At 38.6% G+C, this 24,950-nt stretch overlaps 1 protein-coding gene across 3 annotated transcripts; it reads right to left on the bottom strand.

Annotated features, from left to right (window-relative positions):
- Positions 1–4,535: 4,535 nt before the first annotated feature.
- Positions 4,536–23,894, bottom strand: h6pd.S (hexose-6-phosphate dehydrogenase (glucose 1-dehydrogenase) S homeolog). 3 transcript variants are annotated; one of them, XM_018227847.1, is made up of 6 exons: positions 23,687–23,894; positions 23,468–23,551; positions 15,483–16,128; positions 14,143–14,260; positions 11,058–11,327; positions 4,536–6,895 (listed from the first exon to the last, which is right to left on the bottom strand). In XM_018227847.1, the coding sequence occupies exons 3-6, from the start codon at positions 16,107–16,109 to the stop codon at positions 5,544–5,546; spliced, it is 2,367 nt and encodes a 788-aa protein (XP_018083336.1). In that variant the 5' UTR covers positions 16,110–16,128; positions 23,468–23,551; positions 23,687–23,894; the 3' UTR covers positions 4,536–5,543. The 3 variants fall into 3 exon arrangements, with proteins under 3 accessions (XP_018083336.1, XP_018083335.1, XP_018083338.1); XM_018227846.1 differs by having other exon boundaries at positions 23,715–23,894; XM_018227849.2 differs by lacking the exons at positions 23,468–23,551; positions 23,687–23,894 and adding an exon at positions 19,142–19,222.
- Between the last annotated feature and the right edge of the window lie 1,056 nt (positions 23,895–24,950).

Raw genomic sequence — 24,950 nt, 5'->3', positions numbered from 1 at the left:
TTTTAAGACACTATACTAGGCTTGGCCATATGCAGGTTTTTTAATTTTGCTCCTGTGCTGAATTGAATTACTAAAAAAAAATATTTAAGTTAGTTTTAAAGTAGTTCTTAACTCTGGCTAATAACAGGGAAAACTGGAAATACAGAAATCAGGATTTCTGCATTGACCTATTAACAGGTTAATTAATAAAATTGACACTAAAATGACTGTATATCCCCACCTATAATTAGCAACACAACCGCTCCCATAGCTAAGATAAGGTTACAAAATAAAAAGCTGCAATTTCAAAATCAGGTAATGGTTTATGCAGGTTTAACAGGTTTACTTGGACAATAAATGTTTAATACAACTAGTAAATGTGTGTAACTGTGTGGTAGCACACTGCAGGTTGGCCTAGTAAGCACCAGCAGGGAGATGGTGAGCCACGTCCTCAAACTCAAGTATGAAGTAGAGGGGGCCGAAAATGTTCATTTTATTAGGGGGCCGGGGGCCTGGAAGTCCTGTCCCTACTAGTACACATCCACATGGTGTTAGCTGAATAGGGCAACTACAGGACTGTGGCACAAATTGTGTCTTGAGCAGGACATTAAACCACCCTGCATGCCAGCAGAACTATCTATAGGTTACAGCAGTAACAACCCCATAACTACACTTTTTGTATGCCCTTCTCAGACCAGGGAAAGTAAACACATTGCACTGCAATCATCAGATTTATTTTTTAGGGTATGGGACTACATCATTAATGCTTACTTGTCACGGCCAAGGTGGAGTTTGACATCATATGTAAACCTAATAAACACAATTTTGCTCATTCAGATATTTTATGAATCCAATATTAACATGTACAGCTTGATCTCAACATGGATGATTTCATGGACAGACAGAATATCAAAGGCTATTGTGATACTAAATTCTATAGTTAGTATAGATGTGGGTATATAGAATTTATGTGAAAGTATGGCGGGGTGTGTGTATGGATGATGGGTTTTCATTTGGAGGGGTTGAACTTGATGGACTATGTCTTTTTTCAACCTGATTTAACTATGTAACTATGTAACAGACTGAAGCACCTGTCTGGGGGCTTCTTTCACTTCCATCTATCCTACTAACCTTTGACCTCCTGAGTTCAGGGTAACAAAAAAAGGATTTGGCTTCCATTATTATGCAAAAGCAGATTTATGGGCCAACTGAAGTTCATGATTTCTTATAAAAGACACCCTGTACTCCCTGATCACCTAGTCTAAAAATGAATCGTATTTTTTAGATTGTAATTTAAAAAGAGCATATACAGCATCTTAACTTTCATTTCTGACCTTGGTTTAGTCAGTTTAGTTTTTTTACATTTTCTGGCTCCTCTTTTAGTTTTTAATATCCAAGAAAAATGATACTTTATTAATACTTTCTACCATGAATACACAGCTTATAAATGTTACACTACTATCACCAGCATAAAACTGTACATAGTCCTCTGGCTTTTCCCAGTATGAATGTGACTTACATTGCTAATAATATGTATTGACCTCCAGCTACAGCCAGACTTTCCACAGGGCTCTAGCTAAACTGACTATGTACTGTATAACCTACTGGTTTTAACATTGTTTACTGTGCATGGCTCCATCTATTGCTATAATTTCCTTATTCCCCCTGCCAGGCACTGGCATAACCCACATGCCCCCTAAAGCATTCGGGGAAGTGTCAGTTAGAATGACACTGCACCAGCACTAGTAGCTGCACTGAAAAACAGTATTTGTCTGTCCGCTATTGTCGGTTGTCATAGCTCCTTTAGAAGAAATTATCAGGAGTATGATCAGACATTACTGGCAGCATGGCCTGATAGAAACACTTGGTAATGGAAAAGTACTGGAACGGTTGCAGCAGGAACAAGCTCTGCACATTCTATACTAACAGGGTCAGATTGGGGGGCCCAGGGCCCACCGTGGGCTGCTGTCACAGGGCCCCCCTCTGGTCCCCCTGCAAGCGGGTTCCCCGCTGTGTATACGTGTTTGCGTCCTGCGGCAAGAAGATTAGCGCAGGGAACAGGACTGGGCCGGCAGGGCCCACCTGGTTTTTTCCCGGTGCACTGCTGACCCAGTCCGACCCTGTATACAAAGCCATACCACTTAGATATTCTTCTGTATTAAGCACAGTTCAGCAGGAGATGTTTTGTGTAGAGCAGCAAATCGTTGACTCTTTTTGTAATATTCACTGTATTCAAATGAAACCTAACACAGTACCTGCTCAATAGGTGGTATTGGCAGGCTGACTCTCTAGCTGTTGCTGCTATTTTAAACATTACCAAAATTATAATTAGCAAAATAATTATGAACAAACCTTAATCTCATTAAGCTTGTGGAAAGTAGAGAACATGTAACTAATCCAGCATGCTTCTGAATCAATAAAGTGGCATAATCTGAGTTTAATAGGCTTAGAAATAACTTAAGACATGAAGTCTTTGCCAGAAATCCTACTCCAATACAAGGACTATCAAAGGCATCTCTGGCCTGTGAAATTGTAGCTGCTGCAAAAACACTGTGTGCAGCCTTCTCTCCCTGGTTTAGCTGTGTAACATGCAATTTGATTAATTACAATGCAGATATATAAAGATACAATACACCCGTGCAGTTAATCAATCTATACTTATTGGCCTATACTGTAGCAGTGGAAACCTCCAAAACATAGGAATAAATGTAAGGATAATGTATATAATAAAATATGTTATAAAATTATAGAATATGCTGAAATGAGGCTGGTAGCACAGTAGAACAAATGAAAAGATCTAATGAAATCTAATGGATAAATGTAAAATGAAATTCCCAACATGATTCTGCTTTATAGAATATCAGAATGCGCCTCTCTGTTGCTGCCTTGGGTTGGGAAAAGGGCGCCACCAAGTGAAGATTTTGTTCCAAATCTAAAGGATGGAAAAGACAATATAAACAGCCTGCTAAACAGCCTGCGAAAATGGTTTTCAAAAATAAAACACAGATGGTAAATGTTGACAAATGTTCTTTATTAAATCAGGCAGATAGGAAAAATGGCAGTGTTTACAAAACATCAAAAATATTTGCCTGCTTGCAAATCTTTATCTATGATGTCAAAACATTGGAAGGTAATAGACTTTTTTAATGAGATCCTGTAATATATACAGTAAATAATTATATCTAAAGCAGATCTGTACAATGCTTTCTATGTGTTGGGGAAACCAGTGTAATACAGCATCAATCCAATAATAGAGGTTAGTTTAAATTACATTTTAGTACCACCCAGTGACATTTGGGGACTATTTGTAGCTCTGCTTCTTTATGGTTTTCGATCATTTCGCTATGTAGGTTTATAGTTTAGACTTTTAATCTTAAATTGCTCTACCAGCTGCATCTGGGAAAATAGTGTATGCAATCTGGGCTCTGCACCTTATTAAAAATCTTGCAAAATGAGCACAGTGAAAACAATGCAACCCAATAATTAATTAATGCCTGCTATATGGAAGCAGTAAGTACAAGTCTCTCCTCTACCTTGAGCCCAATGGGGTTGCCCATCTGAATAAAACACAAGCTAGGGGGCATTTACATGGACACTCATATCCCATACCTTTCTGTGTATTCACAAGAAGGCGCGGCTCTTTTTATTCCAATCTGGAGGAGCAAAGCGCCCTGAGCAATGTTTAATAAACTATGTAAAAAAAACAATTTAGCAAACACACATTACAACACATTTCTGTTCCAAACAGCAGACATAAAACAAGCAAACAAAAACCAGACAAGGCAACATCAAACCCTGGATTGTATATGGATAGCTCTGATCAAGATTTTATGATGATTGAATCCTGACTATATTGTTTAGCAGACAGTTTATCACATTATATCAGTTTCCAAATCTTTGCACACGAGACACAAAAAAATGTCGCTCTTAAAGGGATGCTGTCATGGGAAAACATGTTTTTTTCAAAACACATCAGTTAATAGTGCTACAGCAGGAGAATTCTGCACTGAAATCCATTTCTCAAAAGAGCAAACAGATCTGTTTATATTTATTTTTGAAATCTGACATGGGGCTAGACATTTTGTCAATTTCCCAGCTGCCCCCAGCCATGTGACTTGTGCCTGCACTTTAGGAGAGAAATGCTTTCTGGTAGGCTGCTGTTTTTCCTTCTCAATGTAACTGAATGTGTCTCAGTGGGACATGGGTTTTTACTATTGAGTGTTGTTCTTAGATCTACCAGGCAGCTGTTATCTTGTGTTAGGGAGCTGTTATCTGGTTACCTTCCCAGTGTTCTGTTCTTAGGCTGCTGGGGGGAGGGAGGGAGGGGGGTGATATCACTCAATTTTGCAGTACAGCAGTAAAGAGTGATTGAAGTTTATCAGAGCACAAGTCACATGACTTGGGGCAGCTGGGAAATTGACAATATGTCTTGCCCCATGTCAGATTTCAAAATTGAATATAAAAAAATCTGTTTGCTCCTTTGAGAAATGGATTTCAGTGCAGAATTCTACTGGAGCAGCACTATTAACTGGTTCATTTTGAAAAAAAAAAAAAAATTTTCCCATGACAGTATCCCTTTAAATTCACAGATTGCACATTGCAACAGGGATTTCGTTTGCAGATATTCTTTTGGAAGTAGACTTCATGTGTAACCATTTCATCCATGTGTATAAGCCTGTTATAGCCACATTTGCAATACAAAAGTAGAAAGATTTTGTGTCACTGGTTACTCTATATTTAGCACTGGAAAGTATCCCATCCATATCAAGGCAACAAATCCTGCAGATAAACAAGCTGCCTGTTCCCTTATTATGCATGGAATACATATCAGTGTTTCAGAAATGCTACAACTATGGCTATTTAAGAAACGTTTGCACCTATGTGTCATTACCTACAATCTTCCAGTTACTCAGTGACACCATTTTTACTGTAAGTAGTCATTGGAATAGGTTTCAGTAATCTAATAAGGCAATAAAATACTGGCAGTGACTAGATGAAGAATGAACAAATTATATTTGAGAAATAACATTAACAGGGAAAGAAAATATAGAGAAAAAGACGCACTGAAAATCAGGCATTTTTTCCTCTCGTACAAGCGATTTTAATAGGTTTATTGAGGTCAAATCTGAGGCAGGGAGGGCAAATAAAGCACAGCAAATTATTAACATACATATGGCCTTACTTGTTTCTCCTCCAAACAGTTTGTGTTCTTTTCACCATTTTACGTCACTAGACTTTGAAACAAGTACAGAATCATCTACATAAATAAAAAAACAGTTTTATGGAGATAGTTGTGCAGTAGAAGTAAATGCTGGTCTATTTATCTTTCCGATTATGGTCAGATTAGGACACCGGGAAATATAGGCTAATGCAAGAGCTGTGGCATAGCTGGTCTATGATATTTTTATGTATATGGATTTGCTGGAGAATGGGCTAGAAATGCTTTATTTATGAGCAAATCACTTCTTGTCCATAACATATTAAAAATGTACCTTCACCTAGCACATCTTTCTGGTAGGGCACAGAAAAGGCACTTCGGTGGACCAGAACAAGCATGGTAAATTTTACTTCAACAGAGCATCATAATCAATGTACCACACCAACTTTCCAAAAGTCGGATTAACACCAAAGATTGGCCATTTCATAGGGTTCCTTTCTGCACGGCTTATTAGTGTAACAATGTCATGCTTGCCTTTTCCCAGAACTAGCACTGCAACCTTACAAGCTTTGTTGATCAGAGAAAGACTTAAGCTCATCCTCCGGTGAGGTTGCCCAGGGCTTTCTGTAAACAACACAGATTTATCTCCTTCAATCCCATCCTGTGCTCCTGGGAATATGGAGGCTGTGTGACCGTCACTGCCCAAGCCTAAGAGCACCATATCAAAGCTGGAATTGCTAACATGAGCAGAAATCTCTTTAGTATACACCTCTGTGCCAAGGTCTTCCTCTGAACAAATTCTTTGGTTTCTGTCTACTGGCATGGGATGAATATTTATATAAGGTACTCTCACATGCTGCAAAAGATACTTTTCAATGTTGCCAAAGTTAGAGTCTGGCTCTGTGAAAGGTACGCAACGCTCATCAACAAGCCATAAGTGGGTGCGTTTCCATGGGAACCCATGGTGATGCTTCGTTAACCTCTGAAACAAAGCCAATGGGGTGGAACCACCAGAGAGAGCAAGGTGAAAGACTCCCGACTTTTGCACTGCAGATTCAGCTGCCAGCTGTATATCCTGTGCAAGCTTCTCTATCAGTTGTTCAGCCCAGTTGGACACCATTGAATTGCCAAGAAAGGTAGAATGGATAGAAGCAAAACTTGACTTATGTTCCATGCCCATTATTTCCAGTGGCTCAACTGCTGCAAATTGCAAACCACCATTCTCTATTACAAAGTCAAGCAACTGTCCATTTTCTCTGCCTCCTGGGTACACTCTAGGTGACTCTCTATCCAGAATTTCCAGGAGTGGAGTCCAGAATGTCCAAGAAGACAATAAATTTTCTGTTGTGACGAAAGTTTCCTTCTTTCCATAGAATATATTAGAAATCAGTAAAGAATATGCATCCATCTCTTTTACAGGACGGTACACGTAATAATCAGTGAGAGGCTGCCCAAACAAATGGAGGGAGGGAAGCTCTGTTGCTTCTTGCCAATGTCTTGAGGGAAACTTTGGTTTAAAAAGCCCACGGCTAACTAAAATAGCAGGGAATCCTAAATCCCCATGCCCAATGTGAAAAATAATCTGTTTCCTTTTACAAAATGTTCTGTCAGTCTCTCCATTAGTTTCTTTCTGAAGACAGAAGGAATTGTCTTTGAACAGAACACGAACATATGCAGTTCTCTCATCCAAGGCTTTTCCAGATGTTAATATGAATGGAACCCCTTCCCATCGAGTGTTATCTATTTGAACCAACACACCTGAAAAAGCAGCACATTTAATTATTTAATATCATATAATATGTTTTGGGATATATATATATATATATATATATATATATCATATTATGATGTTTGTGCCAACAAATATACTTAAGTCTGAGCTTATCAAGTACCTTGCTATATCCTGTATACATTGGCATTAACTGTATAGCATAAGTTTTTAAACGTTCCCTTTGGACATATCAGCTGTGAGTATCATTAAATCAACAAATAAATAAATTATAAATAAATTATTTTGTATAGACTACGGTTTAAATTGCTGAAGTAAAGCAAGGACATACTGGAAAGTAATATTTGGCTTCTTTTGTTGCGGAAATGATTATTCAAGATTTAGTACTACAATCAAGTTCAAGCAAAATGTTTCTGATTAACTTTTTACAGTGTCAGTGAACTGATGGTGACTGACTTGTTTGATATTTCAATCTAGAACTTCAAAGTCATGACTTCTAAAAAAGGGAATCTGGAACTAATTGCAACTTTTTTTTTTTCAGAGAAAGACATAGAAATTTAAGAGGTAATGTAATAAAAGGTGCAAAGCTTGCTACTTGTTTAATAACTTATAGAACCCAATAAGCAACTGCTTAAAAATAAAACTCTTTGGGGGGGAATGTAATTAAAGTCGCAAAGAACAAAACAATTCGCACTAATACGTTTTGTTACCAACTCTTATTACATTCCCCAGCTTGTGCTTGTGCTTTGTATTACATTATACTTTAAAAGGAGAAGGAAAGGCATATTTACTTGGGGGTGACAAAAGTTGGGCACCCCAAGTGATTGTATATACTTAGCTCACTCCCTGGCCAGTGCTCCTATCAGGAGAAAACTACACCAGTTCCAGGGGTTCTTCCAGCGAGCACCACAGAGAGATTGCTTCCTTCTACTTTCTTCAAATTTCCCGGGGCAGATGCATGCATAGTAGAAGAAATAGCCGACTTCTTCGTTAAAGTTCGGCTTTTCTTGCTAATGGGCATGCGGACTCGCATGAAGAAAGAAGCGATTGATCCGTGGTGCACGTTGGAAGAACCCGGAGCCGGTGCAGTTTTCTCCTGATAAGAGCACTGGCCAGAGTGTGAGGTAAGTATATACAATCACTTAATTAATATACAGTGGTGTGAAAAACTATTTGCCCCCTTCCTGATTTCTTATTCTTTTGCATGTTTGTCACACAAAATGTTTCTGATCATCAAACACATTTAACTATTAGTCAAAGATAACACAAGTAATCACAAAATGCAGTTTTTAAATGAGGGTTTTTATTATTTAGGGAGAAAAGAAATCCAAACCTGTGTGAAAAAGTAATTGCCCCCTAACCTAATAACTGGTTGGGCCACCCTTAGCAGCAATAACTGCAATCAAGCGTTTGCGATAACTTGCAACGAGTCTTTTACAGCGCTCTGGAGGAATTTTGGCCCACTCATCTTTGCAGAATTGTTGTAATTCAGCTTTATTTGAGGGTTTTCTAGCATGAACAGCCTTTTTAAGGTCATGCCACAACATCTCAATAGGATTCAGGTCAGGACTTTGACTAGGCCACTCCAAAGTCTTCATTTTGTTTTTCTTCAGCCATTCAGAGGTGGATTTGCTGGTGTGTTTTGGGTCATTGTCCTGCTGCAGCACCCAAGATCGCTTCAGCTTGAGTTGATGAACAGATGGCCGGACATTCTCCTTCAGGATTTTTTGGTAGACAGTAGAATTCATGGTTCCATCTATCACAGCAAGTCTTCCAGGTCCTGAAGCAGCGAAACAACCCCAGACCATCACACTACCACCACCATATTTTACTGTTGGTATGATGTTCTTTTTCTGAAATGCTGTGTTACTTTTACGCCAGATGTAACGGGACGCGCACCTTCCAAAAAGTTCAACTTTTGTCTCGTCGGTCCACAAGGTATTTTCCCAAAAGTCTTGGCAATCATTGAGATGTTTTTTAGCAAAATTGAGACGAGCCTTAATGTTCTTTTTGCTTAAAAGTGGTTTGCGCCTTGGAAATCTGCCATGCAGGCCGTTTTTGCCCAGTCTCTTTCTTATGGTGGAGTCGTGAACACTGACCTTAATTGAGGCAAGTGAGGCCTACAGTTCTTTAGATGTTGTCCTGGGGTCTTTTGTGGCCTCTCGGATGAGTTGTCTCTGCGCTCTTGGGGTAATTTTGGTCGGCCGGCCACTCCTGGGAAGGTTCACCACTGTTCCATGTTTTTGCCATTTGTGGATAATGGCTCTCACTGTGGTTCAGGCCCATGTAGATTTGGAGTTTTTTTTTCTCCCTTAATAACGTAAACCTTCATTTAAAAACTGCATTTTGTGTTCAATTATGTTATCTTTGACTAATAGTTAACGGTTTTTGATGAGCAGAAACATTTAAGTGTGACAAACATGCAAAAGAATAAGAAATCAGGAAGGGGGCAAATAGTTTTTCACACCACTGTAGACTCTCCTTCTCCTTTAAGACAGTGAAGAGGAAAAGAACATTTCCCTCTGCAAACAGATTTCATAAAATACTATAATTCATATGTGAATGAAAGGCTTGAAAAGTGTCCAGAAGGATTCTGAGTTTGTAATAGATCTATTACATGTATTGAAACATGTACTTTTGTCTGCTGAAGCTTTGAAAGAGACGTATGAATAGCTTGCCTTTGTACTGACAAACATACACTGCCAAGAAGTGGTAAGAAATGCAAACTGAAAGGAAGGACAGTCTGTATTTTATCATAGTAAAATAAAATAGTGTATTAGAATTTACCATATTGTGAACAAAAGAAGATGGGTTAAAATGGACATAACACAGCAATAGAGCCAAGCTTAGCGTTTACATTCCATCATTATACTAATTTTGAAAAGACTTTGGATGTTTTAAAAAGGCTTCTGTATATCTGCTCGATATGCCTTTGTATTTAACTAGAATAATTCTGCTTATCTTTGGTTAGTCAGTCAAAATATGTGGGGTCCCAGTATTCTACTGTATTTGTGCAATTACTTTGTATACGCAGGGACATCTTGTGGTAGAAATGGGCTACTGCCTTCAAACAGTAAAGTTTAATCCCAATAAAGTAATCCCAGAAATAAAAATACCCTAATGGGTTTGCATTTATGGATTTATATCTAAACACAAAGCAAAGTAAAAAAGCAGTGCCTTTTCAGAATTTTACAGGTGTTATTTCTGTGGCTGCTTTGCATTCAAACACCCTCTAGTTTGATTGTATTTAAGCATATAAATGAGCTCTATAATTGCCATTATTTATTTAAATAACAGTTACAATATAGATGAACAGAGATTATATTTAAGTCGGCAATAAAAAAAAGCTTTATTGTAATAAAAAGGATATAAATAACTGGAATGCAACCTAATGTTAATATAGTGTGTGCAACCTGACTGAACTATTGTTCCCCTATTGCTACCCTATTCTCTCCGAGAAACCTTTCACTCCAAGCAACAAAATACTGTAGTTTGGTGCAAAAAGACTCACAAACCATACTAAACTTGCAAGATTTTTTTCATGCATTGTTTGGGGTTTTGTACAGAAGGTCTTACTATTTCTGGCAACTCCAGGGGGCAGATTTACATAGGGTCGAATATCGAGGGTTAATTAACCCTCAATATTCGACCGCCGATTGTAAATCCTTCGACTTCGAATATCGAAGGATTTATCGCAAATAGTTCGATCGAATGATTAAATCTTTCGAATCGTTCGATCCGAAGGACTTTAATCCATCAATCGAACGATTTTTCTTCGACCTAAAAATTGTTACAAAGCCTATGGGGACCTTCCCCATAGGCTAACATGGCACCTCGGTAGGTTTTAGGTGGCGAACTAGGGGGTCGAAGTTTTTTTTAAAGAGACAGTACTTCGAATATCGAATGGTCGAATATTCAAACGAATTTTAGTTCGAATCGTTCGATTCAAAGTCGTAGTCGAAGGTTGAAGTAGCCAATTCGATGGTCGAAGAAGCCACAAAAATCATTCGAAATTCGAAGTTTTTTTTATTCTATTCCTTCACTCGAGCTAAGTAAATGGGCCTCCAAGTTTCTGCAACTGGTCTGGCATTTTCCAAAATAATCTGTTGTATTGGGACAATGTAGAAACTAAAAAAAAAATTGGCAGTCCTGGCATAGATTTAGCATATAGTGTTCCTTTTGATGACTTACCCGCAAAGGTTTGTGTGTTTGTGAAGAAATTTGAATTTTTTTCCAGCTCCTCTCTGACCTGCGCAAGATAGTTCTGATACTGGCCAATGACAGCACTGCTATGATCAAGGCTTTGAAGAGCGTTCATGACCTCCAGTTTTGCTTGTAGGGCATCATATGACTTGCTGTAATTAAGTGGTACTTCCATAGATACAGATGTCAAGATTTCTGTCAGGTGGTTCTGGATGACATCTCGGATGACACCATATTCCTCGTAGAAGCTAGTGCGTGCTAGGAATAAGACATTTAATGTCATTTAAGACTGTGGAGCTATCGGCACCTTAACGTCCTAAATATGACCTAAGGCAGTATGCAAGAAATTGCATTCCCTGCAGACAGCCAAACACCAGAAAACACATTCACATGGCACCTTACCTGAATTGCCATACCCAAACAATTTTAACCATGTATTTGTGGGAATTACACACATATCACCTGATTTTTCATTACTATAAGCACAACTGAACATGAGGGGGATGGTGGATTGATTGCTTCTCTAAGGAAAAACAAGCAGTGGTCAAAACATTGATATCGAATAAAGAGCACCATGGCTGACAAACATGAAGTGGTGACAGGTGGAGGTCTCCCCTTCTACTGCTCTATCTGTTCAACTCAGGGTGCTTTTGATTTAATATATCAGCCTATGACTAAGTGCCCACAAGGCACGAAATGCGTTAGGAATAAACCTTTTTATTTGCATCACATTTTGGAGTGAAGTCCAGTTTTTGTGCCAGCCTACAATTGAATTGTTCTTGTATGATATTACCTCCCTAAGCTGAACGTCTGGGGCTTGAGCACCTGGACCCCCCATCAGTATTGTTAAGTGTACCTTACTGCTCACCCATTTACAATAATGAATATATTTCTCCCTTTCCTTCATGTTACCCCGTTATTATATTAAACATGAAGTTTTGACAGGTGGAGGTGTCCCTTTCACTACTCCATGTGTTCCACTCCGGGGTGCTTTTGATTTAATATTATCAGGTGTAGCAACTGAGCATTTAAGCTACAGCTGACCTTTGTCAGACAAGACACCTAGGGGGTTATCAAAGTCCGAATTTATCTCAATATTTTCTGCTACTAACTCCGATCAAATCCGCTTGGGTTTTTAACCCTTATTTATGATTACATTTTCCCGACAATTTGCTTTGCGGAAAAAAAAAAATCAGATTTTCACAAATTTCTCAGACTTTTTCATCTGATTTTCACGATTTTTTTGTGATTTTCCCCCGAAAACTTCGGGGTTTTGCCCGAAATCAACCGCACATCAAAAAATCATTGGGACTTCTCCCATTGACTTCTATGCAATCTCGACAGGTCTGAGATGCCGGATTTTCTGATTCGCACTTTTCCCATCCTCGGGGTTTAATAAATTCTGAAAAATTCGTGATTTTTTTAAAAGTCAGATTTTATAAAAAAAACAAAACAAAAAAGATCACGAATTTTTCGTGATTTTTGCATACAGAGTTTAGTAAATAACCCCCTAAGTGTGGCATTGCCCTAATGGAAGCTCCAAACACTCTGTTTTTAGTTTATGTCAATAAGAAGTGGCTTTAAAGTGGTTTGAAGCGTTTCTCTGCCAGTTAAAATATACTGCTGAAAAACAGCCTCTAATACCATTGCCTTCAGATTAATTTAATACAGTAAAGGCTATGATAGATAGATAGAAAGACAAACAGAGGCACACTTGCAAATAATAGTAGACTTATTTCAAGACCAATATGCCCACATCCTAAGCGGACACCTTAAATATATTACAGTGACAGGATTTGTGAACTTTAGCCTGAAATATACAGCAGGTTTCAAGCATTTTGCCCATCAAAATATGGTGTGAAATTGCCTGCACAGCTGAAAATGCTCCTATTAATTACCTTGTGCTAGGCATGGGAATAACACCTAGCAAACCATTTCCATACCTCAGACCTTTAGTGATGCACTGGAGGTTACCAAGCAATGCATTTTTGAGGCTTTACCTTTCAATCTGCCATATACTGTACATCACATGATACCACTGCCCCTCCTACAGATCGTACATTGCATAATCTGGTAAGAAGGGCAGGCCAATAATTCACTTTGTGTAGCCTTTACCATGCTGGTCTTACTGATGTGCAAACACTTAGAAGCATAACGTATGATCAGCACAGTCGGTAGATTAGAAAGAGGGCTTCATTTCTATATGACACTGTTTAACTAAAGCAAAAAATTATTTTAATTGCACGTAACCAAAACGTTCCAAAAATCCCTTTATCCTTTGGTCACTGTATTTCAACATGGCAAAATATGTATACAAAAATGCATGGCAAAAATGTATACAAAATTGTAAATGTTTTCCGCAAAAAGTACATGAACAAATACAATTTTAGATAAAGTAGGGATCATTTACAAACTTAAGTTCTAAAGTGCACTTGCAAATAGCAACCAATAAGAACTTTGTGGTCATTTTCTTACTTTTATGGCTATAAGGAGCAAATCATGCAGCAACGGGTTCTAAGCCTCTCCCATACCTTACTCCGCTCCCGATGTGTGGGTGCTATGTGGAGTGGACAACTTCCTTTGATCACAATGCAATCTTTCCATATGTTTATAAATGTAAACATGAGTGTGCTGATCTTAGCCTGTTTGGAGTGTGTTGGGAGTGTGAGAATGGGGTAAGCTCTGCTGGGCTGCATGCAGCTAAAAAGCACTTTTGATAAGAAAGTACAGTGCATTGCTGCATGATCAACAATAATGACATTGTCTATTGTTCTAGGTCTATTTTTCTGTATCTCTGAATTATTTGCCCTGAGCTTCCACCCCCCAACAAGGAGCTGCAATGCATAAAACACATACAGAAAAAAAAGTTGCCAAAATTACCAAATTGTCTCCAGTTAGGTAACTAGCACATAAGATGGATCAACTGACTTTAAATAAAAAAACGTTCCAGTTGAAGCACCAGACATTAATAATAATAGTCATGTGAGTGCTGTTGTTCATTTGTTCAATGTGTCATTCATGGATGATACTACCACATACATGTACATCCATCTCTCATGGAATTGTAAATTACCTTTTGCATCAACAGTTTCTTTTAGAACAATCTCCACTCGCTCCACATGTTCTCGGTTCCAGATGGGATCTAGGTGCTTTCTATTCTGTCGTCGAAAAGGCAGAATCTGTTCAACCGTCTGAAACATCAAAAACATAGGGAAACCAAAGTTAAAACCTTAAAAACACTATTATTACTATTTAAAATTTCTTATTTAAATAAAACTGGCCTCTTACACATTACCCAAAGTGCATATTGTGCAAATAGTGCTGAAATGAAAATCTGTTAAAACCATAGACTATAGAGCGGAGTATAAGTGGATGTGGTGAGAGTGGAAACTGTTTATTTTGACTGGTGTTGATGGGCCCACAAGGTGACATATGCACTTACCCAGAAAGATGGGTAGTATAATAAAAATCAGTCAACTGTTTGACTAAATGACGATGTCCAGCTTGACCTGTTTGTTTTTCAGGAAGGCCAAGGAAGTACATTTGTCCCAGAACCAACAGGACCCACGGAAAAAAGTGTAGAATATATATACAGTATACTGTGTAAAAATGGTCGGTATATATTTTTATTATATGTGTTTAATTAGAGGAATAAAGATTAGGAAATTAAAATGGTAGGATTATATACTGGATAAATGACTACTCAGATTTCCATTAGGAAGGATATTGGGGTGGAACATACAACCAACTAGCAAGATCACTAGGACATGCAGGCATTACATTACAGAAGAACAGATCTTTCCAGATTAGGACTATCATTTACAGGTAAGGGGTCCATTATCCAGAATACTGGAAAGACCATCTCCCATAAACTCAATTTAATCCAAATAATTCAAATGTTTAAACTTTATTTCCCGTTTCTCTGTAATGATAAAACAGTACCGTGTACTTGTTCCCAACTAAAATATAAATAATCCTTATTGGAGGCAAAACAATCCTATTTGATTTATTTAAAGGAACAGTTCAGTGTAAAAATAAAAACTGGGTAAAGAGATAGGATTTGCACAATAAAAAATGTTTCTAATATAGTTAACCAAAAATGCACAGCTTATCTATATACAGATTGTATATCTGTAGAATCATATATGAGTATGACGTTAGCCCATTTCTAGCTTTATGTTTTAAGCTTTTACTTTTTAAATAGATTATATAAGACACGTTCCTCATTTCGTTTAATATGCCAGAATGAAAGAACACTGCATTTCTTAACCAGATATTTAACTATAAGATAAGTTTATTAAAGGGGGTGGTTCACCTTTAAGTTAATTTCAAATTGTTTGAGAATATCCCTCATACTAAAAGTTAATTCAAAGGTGAACAATTCCTTTAAGATCAATTACTAATGTTTTACACCTGCTTTCCCAAGTAATGATCAATTCTATAGATCTCATCCTCTTTGAAGAACAGCTGTAGGTCAGTGGCCAGTTGTTGTGCAGATGCATAATCATGTCCAAATGGCTTCTCTAAGACAACACGCAGCCAAGCACCAGGCAGTGGTCGACAAGTGGCGTTTATGCTGCGAGCAATATCAGTGTATGTAAATGGTGGCACAGACAGATAGAATAACCTCCCAGCCTCGTGTAGTCCCTCCTCTGACATTGTATTTTGGATGTCCTGGTTCAGTGCTGTATAATTCTCAGCAGTCTTCAGTTGTCTGTAACGGCTGAGCCTGAGAAACTGATCTTTCAACAGAGCACATCTGTCTGGTGTGACATCCCCAGGACAGCGAAGAGACTTTAGTACATCAAATATTACACCCTCCCCCTTTTCTTGGGGTGAAAGAGCACCTCCATAAAAAATGAAGCTGTGCCCAGTATCAGCTTCATTCAGGTAGAGATGGAAGAGTCCTTGCCACAAGTACTTCTTTGCTAGGTCTCCAGTGGCTCCTACAAGAATAACAGATATGTGCCCCTTATGTTCTGTGCAGTCAACAAAATTGGTTCCCAGCAGCAGCATGATAAGAAGGCCTTTCAGCAACATGTTGTTGACTCCTAGTTGTCTGTGGGAATAGAAATATAAATATTAATCAAATCATATAATATATACACCCATTTCTGAAGGCTGCTTTACCAAACATAGGTCTATAATGCTGAAATCCACAGTAGCAAAGAAGAGCTGTAAGGTCCTAAATACACCTTTTTATATTTGGAGGGAGAATAGGAGTAAAGAAAAGTTTGCAAATTCCAGCTAATGGTGGCATGGTTACTAGCCTGAACTATTATACAACCAACATAACAAAGTAAACCATAGCTTTTCTGACACTGGACAAATGCCAAAGCTACAACATGGGAACGTGTTTCTGAGGATTTATTTGGAAGTATAGTTAGTGCAATTGTGCTTTCTGCATTAGTGATGTGGCCCCATCTTGCCCTGTTCTGTGTACAGGACAGGTAGGAGAGGAGATGGGGACACAATGGGTCTGCACCAGAATCACTTCTGGCAAATATACATATCCAACAAACTAAACTATTCTGAATATGGACACGTCTGATCTAAGGGGATCAAACAAAACTGAAAAAGCAATGCATGATTACTGGGTGCCTATACAGTAAGCATGATCATATGCAAGGCCTCTGATTTTGAACACTGATGGAGTTGAATAACTCCAAATACCAAAAACCCACTGTTTTTTTTTTTTTGAGAAATTGCAATTACAAACTGTTCTATGAACGGGTTTACCAACTCTTTATGCTTTTTCCTTTATGACCTTTAACTGTATTTATCTATGACTTAAAGGAATTGTTCAGTGTAAAAATAAAAACTGTGTAAATAGACAGGCTGTGCAAAATAAAAAATGTTTCTAATATAGTTAGTTAGCCAAAAATGTAATGTATAAAGGCTGTTGTGATTTGATGTATATTATGTCAGTCAGAACACTACTTCCTGCTTTTCAGCTCTCTTGGTTTACACTGACTAGTTACCCTGGTTACCAGGCAGTGACCAATCAGAGACTTGAGGGGGAGAGCCACATGGGTCATATCTGTTGCTTTTGAATCTGAGCTGAATGCTGAGGATCAATTACAAACTCACTGAACAGAAATGTACCATGTGGCCCCCCTTCAAGTCGCTGACTAGCTCAGAGTTATAGAGCTGAAAAGCAGGAAGTTGGATTCTGGCTGTTTTATTAGACATCTGTTCACTCCAGCCTTTATACATTACATTTTTGCCTAACTAACTATATTAGAAACATTTTTTATTTTGCACAGCCTATGTATTTATCCAGTTTTTCTTTTCACACTGAACTATTCCTTTAAAGTAAATATTTATGTATAAATCTTACTGCGTGTCTTTCCTATGTATGTTTTTTTCAACAATGTTCAGTGGTTTTTGACAGTGCTTTGATTTGATATAAAGAATAATACACATATGTACAGTAATAGAAAAGACAAATTGATGGCAGTTTGATTTGGTATAAAGAATAATATACAGTCAAATTGACTTCTGTCCTCAGTTATGGGCCAATATCAACTAGCTAGTATACTATAGTATAGTATAGTATAGTTACTCCGTGGGCCTTCTAAAAGGGCTTCCCGATTACCCAGTGAAACAAACAACATGGAGAAAATGGTTTGTAGTCAAAAGAAAAAGACTAAAAGTTACAGGATACACAAACCAAACAGTAGTAGACATAGGAGGCCTGCTTTTTATATTGTATTGTATGCACTGTGGCTCTAGGGCACATAGGGCAATTTTTATCATTTCAGCGTGATAACACACAACATGGGAAGCCAGATTAGCCACCGTTATTTTACATTGATTCCAGTGATAGTCACTCTAAAAAAAAAAAACACAAAAATTTTACTCCGTTTTTTACACGCCAAAGTGTGGTGTATTATTCCTCTGCTTTTTACACCGCATAATAAATATTCCCTTAGTATGATGTAGAGACTGATATTCAGAGACAATTTGCAATTAGTTTTCATTTCTTAATATTTGAGCTATTTTGCTTTTTATTTAGAAGTTCTCCAGTTTGCAATTTGAGCAATGTGGTTGCTAACATTCAAATTACCCTAGCAACCATGCATTGATTTGAATAAGAGATTAGAATATGTAAAAGAGAGGGGCCTGACTAGAAAGATGCATACTGAGTACCACTAACAATATATTTGTAACCTTACAGAGCATTTGTTTTTCAGATTTGAAAGCTAAAAAGAGTCACCTTTAAGACACCTTTAAGTATCAACACTTAATTTTTAAAGCATCATTTTTACCTCCAGATAACCCATGCAAGAAATAATAGACAATGTGAGTATGTACATCTCTGCCGAAGTTTTAGAGAGGCTTAGTAAGTAAGCTTCATCAAAATTCATGAGAGGTGAATTCCCCACAGAGCACTATGTAGTACAAGGTGGTTTATAGCCTTAAAAAAGAATTACATCCACTACCTCTGCTATACGAGTCACCTGCAATATTAGGGCACTGCTTTGACATATACAGGTATGGAACCTGTTATCTAAAATGCTCGGGACCTGGAGTTTTCTGGATAACAGATCTTTCCTTAATTTGGATCTTTATACCTTAAATCTAATAGAAAATCATGTAAACATTAAATAAAAAGGCAAGTTTTGGATTCATTATATCTTACTTGGGATCAATTACAAGGTACTGTTTTATTATTACAGAGAAAAAGGTAATTTTAAAAATTTGGATTATTTAATTAAAATGGAGTATATGGGAGATGTTAATTCTGTAATTCTGAATCCTGTTTAACGGGTTTCTGGATAAGGCATCCAATACCTGTATTGTAAATTCTGATTTATTGAGTAAATTAGATGGCATAAAAGACCATTATAATGCTCAGCGTGTAGTCCACTTTTCTTTCACAGATAGGATATTACTTGCATTACTTTTATTCATATAAATAGTACAGGTAGAAGAACTGCTGAGATATACAGTATATGACTAAAATATACAGTTGCAGGTATACAGTTGCATGAAAATATGTTGGCAACAAAGTCAGTTTTAAAGTAAAAAAATGTAAAAGCATTTAAACCAGCATTAAATACACTCACCTATATATGACTATGCAACCCAGCAGAACTCCTGACAATATCACCACATGTGTGCATAAACCTAGCGTACTAGGAATCGGTCATTGTAACATCTTAACTGGAAGGGGCAGTGCAAACATCTCCAAAATTAATCATTACACAAGAAAACCTTTCGCAAGTATTCTTTTCCTGGCAATGGGATTTCATGCATTCCCAGCACTAATGTTTAGATAAGATGCTTAAAGCTGAATTTCAAGTGTTTAAAAAAAAACCCAATGATTTTATAAGCTTAATTTCACAGTATAATGATAGGGTATGTCAATACAAACCAAGTTCATTCAGTGCTTATACTGCGAAGTCTTCAATTGGTGTAAAGCTGGCCACAGACGCGAAGATCCGATCGCACGAATCAACGTACGACCGGACTTCTCCATCTCCCGACCTGCCACTAACCAATAAAGTACAAAAGAACAGATCAGCCGATCTACTGCCCCTGACAGCAATCGTACGAAAGTTATGTCCGACCAAAGCTAGTGACAGTCTCCCTCTGAAAATCATACGATCGCCAATACATGCAGAGATATTACCCACAGCCGACAGAAATCTTTTAACCTGTCCGATCGACCAAACGACCAATCTCCGCCAGATGAAAAATGTCTACAGGGAAGCGCAAAGATATGTACTATGGTGCAGTACCCTTAATTATTTATAATAAAGTACCAAGTGCAACACACTGTGCTATGTTAATTTTGTGAAACTTGTTTAAAAAAGTGCCACGTGCTATAGACCCTTTAGGTGAGTTAGACTAAGGATGATAAGTCTGCCACCCTATGGTAAAATTGCCTACTCACCAAACTTTCAAAATAAACAACAGGCAAGCGCATGCTGTTTTAATAATTTATTAAAATTTGCTACACTATATACTGGCTTCAATTTTTTATGTCCAACCTGTGGAGAATTGGAATATTTTTTTCACCGCTGGAGCATTTGAAGATCTGCTGCAGGACAATTTGCACCTTTTTGCTCTCTATTTGGGACTGGGTTAAAACTTGTCTATATCTGGTGAGTAGACTGACTCAATTGGTGTGCAAAACAGGAGAGATCACACAAGTGTACAAGTCACTTTAAGTTGATCTTTTTGTATACACACAATTTTGTATTAACTTACTACACTATATAGTTTTTATCTAATGTGTGCTTACTTCTATATCCAACTGTATTAATAAAATGTGTTGCACTGTTATTCCAACAAGTTGCAAATGGTGCATCGGATCTGGGTAATAAAACAGCAATAGACAGTTTCTGGAATTACACCTCCACCCTTTTTACCTAAATCGTAGACAGGTGCCTCTGTTGCTAACCTATAGTTCTGCCCTTGCAAACCATCTGTGATAAGATCTACTCACCCTGGTGGTCCAGTGGTGCAGCGGGGACGCACCACTGCATCTCGTTGTACTTATTGACACGGACGTGCAAGCGTCTGACGCAAATGCGCAATGGCGTGAAACTGCCGCCATAAAAAGCCCAGTTGGGCTGCTAGACCTTGCCCGTAATAGGATCTTGTTCCTGGTGCTTTGTGATTCTGATTCTGGTTTTGTCCCCTGCCTGGCTATACGATTATCCTGACTTCTATATCTGACCCTTGCCTGAATATCAATTATCCTTCTGCTGAACCCTCTTGTCTGATTGATTACCCAGTTTTGACCTTTTGCCTGCCTGATTACGATTGAAATCTGCCTGCCTCGACCCTGCCTGCTCTGACTACGATTCTGGTTTCCTGTTTTGTACCGGGAACCTAGGCCTAAAGACTCTTGCTAACAGTCGTGCCCCTCTGCCTATCCAGAACCTCTAGCCTTGCACCTCTCATTAAGTCCTGGTGGCATCCAAGTAGCTGAGGGCTCCTCGCGAGACAAACGGTGGTCACACTACAGGTGAAGCATGAGCCAAAACCAGGGTGCTTGGCATTTGTTCTGGTGTTGGGTGCCGACCGTGACACCATCATCCCACTTTTTTACCCACTCGGACCTGCTATCTCATCAACCCCCCGACTGCTGTACATGTGCAACTCAACTGTTTAGTTGGCATTAAACTGGAAGTCATGTGATATGAAAGTGGGGGGTAGGTGAATAAGTCTGCAACTGCATTTATCTACTTGAAACCTGCCCAATACCCACAAGGAAAAATTTAAACTGGCAAACCACTAGCTTCCATTGATCACAATATTTATTTCTGTGAACAGAATTCAGGAAATTCAAATTATTTAGCAAAAGAACCTTCTGATTTTTAGAGGGGTATTTAAATCAATTAAAACACAGCTGTGACAGCTAACTGGCTACCAAGCACTACCAGGCTCATTTACTGCATCAGCAGCAAAGTCCATTCCTAAAATATTTACATACTGACAGTCAATTTTACATACAGGAATCTCCCACACTGCTAGCTGCTCAAATAATTCAGAATAGAGTCAGTTGTAAAACAAGCTTTAGTCAAGTTCTTGTTACCCACAGAACTCAAAACTAGTTATTGCTAATACCAACCTCTCACTTTTTCGTTTACAAGAAAACAAAACTAAACATCCCAAGGACAGAATGTATTGTAAAATTCTGTCCAGGAGCTGCTATGTCAGCTTAAATTAGAATATTTATATCCAGGGTTGTAAAAGATACATGTTTAAATTATATTTTTTATTACAAAAAGCTTAAAATATGATTTTGGCTGCATACAGAAATTAAAGGGGCCTACAGTTTGTATGTAGTTGGTCTCCATTTTTAATTATTTTGTGTTTTTTTATTTACCTATTTGTTCAGCAGTTCTTCAGTTTGAAATTTCAGCAGCAATAAGGTTGCTAGGGTCCATCTTACCCTGACAACCATGGTTGTTAATATATGCCAATATGGAAATAAGGTAAGTGAATGCATTGTCAGATGAAGTCGCAGTGTTGATCCGATACGACACGACTGTCGGATGCAGACGCTGCGTCTGCATCAGACAGTCGTGTCGCTTGGGATCAATGCTGCAACTTCATCCGACATTTCTATCTCTTACCTTATTTCCCTTGCATGCGTTTTGTCACAGCACAGCGGACCGCTCCAAAAACATCCGTGTGGTCCTACCCTTAAGGGCTGAACTCAACGGCACACTTAGGTCCGACTTGTTGCCATGCGATGACACAATGTGACGAATCGGATGTGCAGAAGATAATGGAACTGAATGTGAAATCGCAGGTACAAACTACATGTGTCCAACTGTCAGATAAAAAACGCAGCATGCACTGAGTTTTTTCCCTAGCAAAGTGCCTTACTCGCCTAGTAATAAGGGGATGTCATTGCAAATTGTCTTTTTAGCGAAAATTTGTCAAAAAAACTGAATTCGATCTTTTGTAAATCTGTCTCCATGAGAGTAAGTCATGAGCGCAGGAAGAAACACATCTGATTCATTTGAAGGGGTCTGTACTGACAAAAGCGCCATCTTCCACTGTTTGTTCTATGGATGCACCAATATTTTGGATTCGGCTGAACCCCCGAATCCTTTGCGAAAGATTCGGCCGAATACCAAACTGAATCCTAATTTGCATATGCAAATTAGGGGTGGAAAGGGGAAAACATTTTGCTTCCTTGTTTTGAGACAAAAGATCACGCAATTCCCTCCCTGCCCCTAATTTGCATATGTAAATTAGGATTCGGTTCGGCCAGGAAGAAGGATCCCGTCAAATCCGAATCCTGCTGAAAAAGGCTGAATCCTTGCAGAATCCCGAACCGAATCCTGGATTTGGTGCATCCCTATTTTGTTCACTTACATAAAGGGGATAAATTATTTTAACAGAAACAGGATTCTATCTGTTTACATAGATAAAAATGAATTGAGAAAGGATTACTACAACCATATATTTTTTCCCCTCTAACCCGACAAAGCTGTCCCTATCCCAGCCTTTGAGTGTTAGTTCGCCTGTTTAGAAAGTGATCGAGTGGGGGTGAGCAGCAGTAAAGTCTTCAAGAGAAGACGAGGTTTGGCACTAGCTGTGTGCAAAAATTTAGTTGGACTAGGGTTGTCACCTCACCCCATTAAAACCAAAAACGTATGGAATCCACAGCCTGCATGGCTAATTAGCAATTCATTATGATGCATGGCTGCACATAAATCAGTTCAGTCTGCAGCATGCATCTAGATCAATTGCTAATTAGCCATGCAGGCTATGGATTCCATATGTGTTCGGTTTTAAAGAGGTGGCAACTCCTAAGTAGGGCACTTCCAGTTTTTCGTTTGACACCAAAGTATTTTTGATCAGGCATGTGCTATTGTGAGTGTTGGGGGAACAAAGAACATTATTTTTTCCTTGTTTAGCCTTACCTCAAACTTCTCTTTGGTCCCTGCAAATCGTCAGGAAGATGACTGTATACATTGCTCAGCTGGCGGATGCCCTGTAACTGCTTCCTAGTACATATAAAAGACAGATTAAGCTGTGACTAACATGTAATGTGTTAAAAGAGAACTGTCATGAAATATAAACCCTACTCTTTTTCTGATTATTATAACAAAATCAATTAGCACATTTTAATCTCTACCAACCTGCATCAAATTTGTATTTAAAACTCACTTATCACACATTTCTAACTGTCCTCCACACCAGTCATTATTAGAATCTGAAAGTAAGCGTGTCCACTCTAGAACAACATTCACTTAAGCCTGCCCACGGTGCCTGAATTAAGATAGTACCCCTCCCCTTCATCTTCTAGTGACATCATTTGTGTGCGCCACACTTCTCTTCCTGTTGTTGTGTGCAGAGAGGGAAGCATTATTATTCCTGACACGGAAGCTCTTTTCCCACAGATTGTAGAGGATTGTTATCAGCAGGGCAGATCCTTGTCAGAGAGGGAGGGGGAGGTTGATCACAGCTCTCTGGCATTTGCTTACTTTTTTTTTTCAGTCCTCCGGCTTGGCTGCATCTACTGGGATGGGGTGAAGTGTGCTGCTTACTGAAAAACTAAAATAAGTTTGACAGCAGGAGCACTTGTTTGTCAGAGAGAGAGCATTCAGGGATTATAAGCAGCACCATTTTATTGATTATGCCGTATTTATTTTTTTACTCTCCTATTCTGATTCTCTGTTTTCACATAAAGAGGAACTATCCTCTGTAGTCTCTGGGAAAAGAGCTTTGGAGAGGAAGTGGCCTTCATACATCCCAACTGTCCCTTTTTCGGAGGGACAGTCCCTCTTTTGACAGATCAACCTGCAGTCCCTCATTTGTACTGGAAAGTCCCTATTTTCTCTGCACTGAACAGCCAGAAAAAGAAACAAAGCTTCTCACTTAAATGGCTTTTAGCAGAGAGCCCAGAACAGCTACCAGTAGTGATATGCGGGTTTGAATTTCCCTGACCCGCACCTGACCCCAACCCGCTCTGCTACGACCTGCACACGCTTCCGGGGGTCCTTTTATAGACCTGCCCTGCCGATGAAGTCACAAAAGGGATGGGGCAAGCTGACGCAAGACTATAAAACCGGAAGTCGGATGCCGGCATTTAAATGTGGCGGGCAGGGAGAGCAGGAGAAGAGCTCAACCCGCACCCGCTGCTCGCAAGGATCACTGTGAGGTCGACCCGAACCCGACCCGCGGGTATCGGGTCGGCCCGCACATCACTAGCTACCAGGACCAAATAAGATACTTTGTAACAATTTTGAGACACAAAAAAACAGTTTAGATGAGAAATATTTTCAAACTTTCATAACCTGCCAAATTTTGTAAAATGAACATGGTAATTAGGGGGTGTGGCCACAGAAAGGGACGTGATCAAAATGCTGTTCTACGAGCGAAAAAATTTTTTGTCCCTCTTTT

The sequence above is a fragment of the Xenopus laevis genome, chromosome 7S (genome assembly GCF_017654675.1).
Source record: "Xenopus laevis strain J_2021 chromosome 7S, Xenopus_laevis_v10.1, whole genome shotgun sequence".
Classification (NCBI taxonomy): domain Eukaryota; kingdom Metazoa; phylum Chordata; class Amphibia; order Anura; family Pipidae; genus Xenopus; species Xenopus laevis.
Note: the sequence above shows the minus strand (reverse complement) of the source record. Positions and strands in the feature narration are given on the sequence as shown.

What these genes read in the sequence shown, in the direction of transcription:
- h6pd.S (XM_018227846.1), bottom strand. An exon ending in GGACCAAAGAGAAGTTTGAG is followed by an intron (nt 16,129 to 23,467) that starts GTAAGGCTAAAC and finishes CTATTCCCACAG; the next exon opens with ACAACTAGGAGTCAACAACA. An exon ending in AAACACACAAACCTTTGCGG is followed by an intron (nt 6,896 to 11,057) that starts GTAAGTCATCAA and finishes CTGCTTTTTCAG; the next exon opens with GTGTGTTGGTTCAAATAGAT.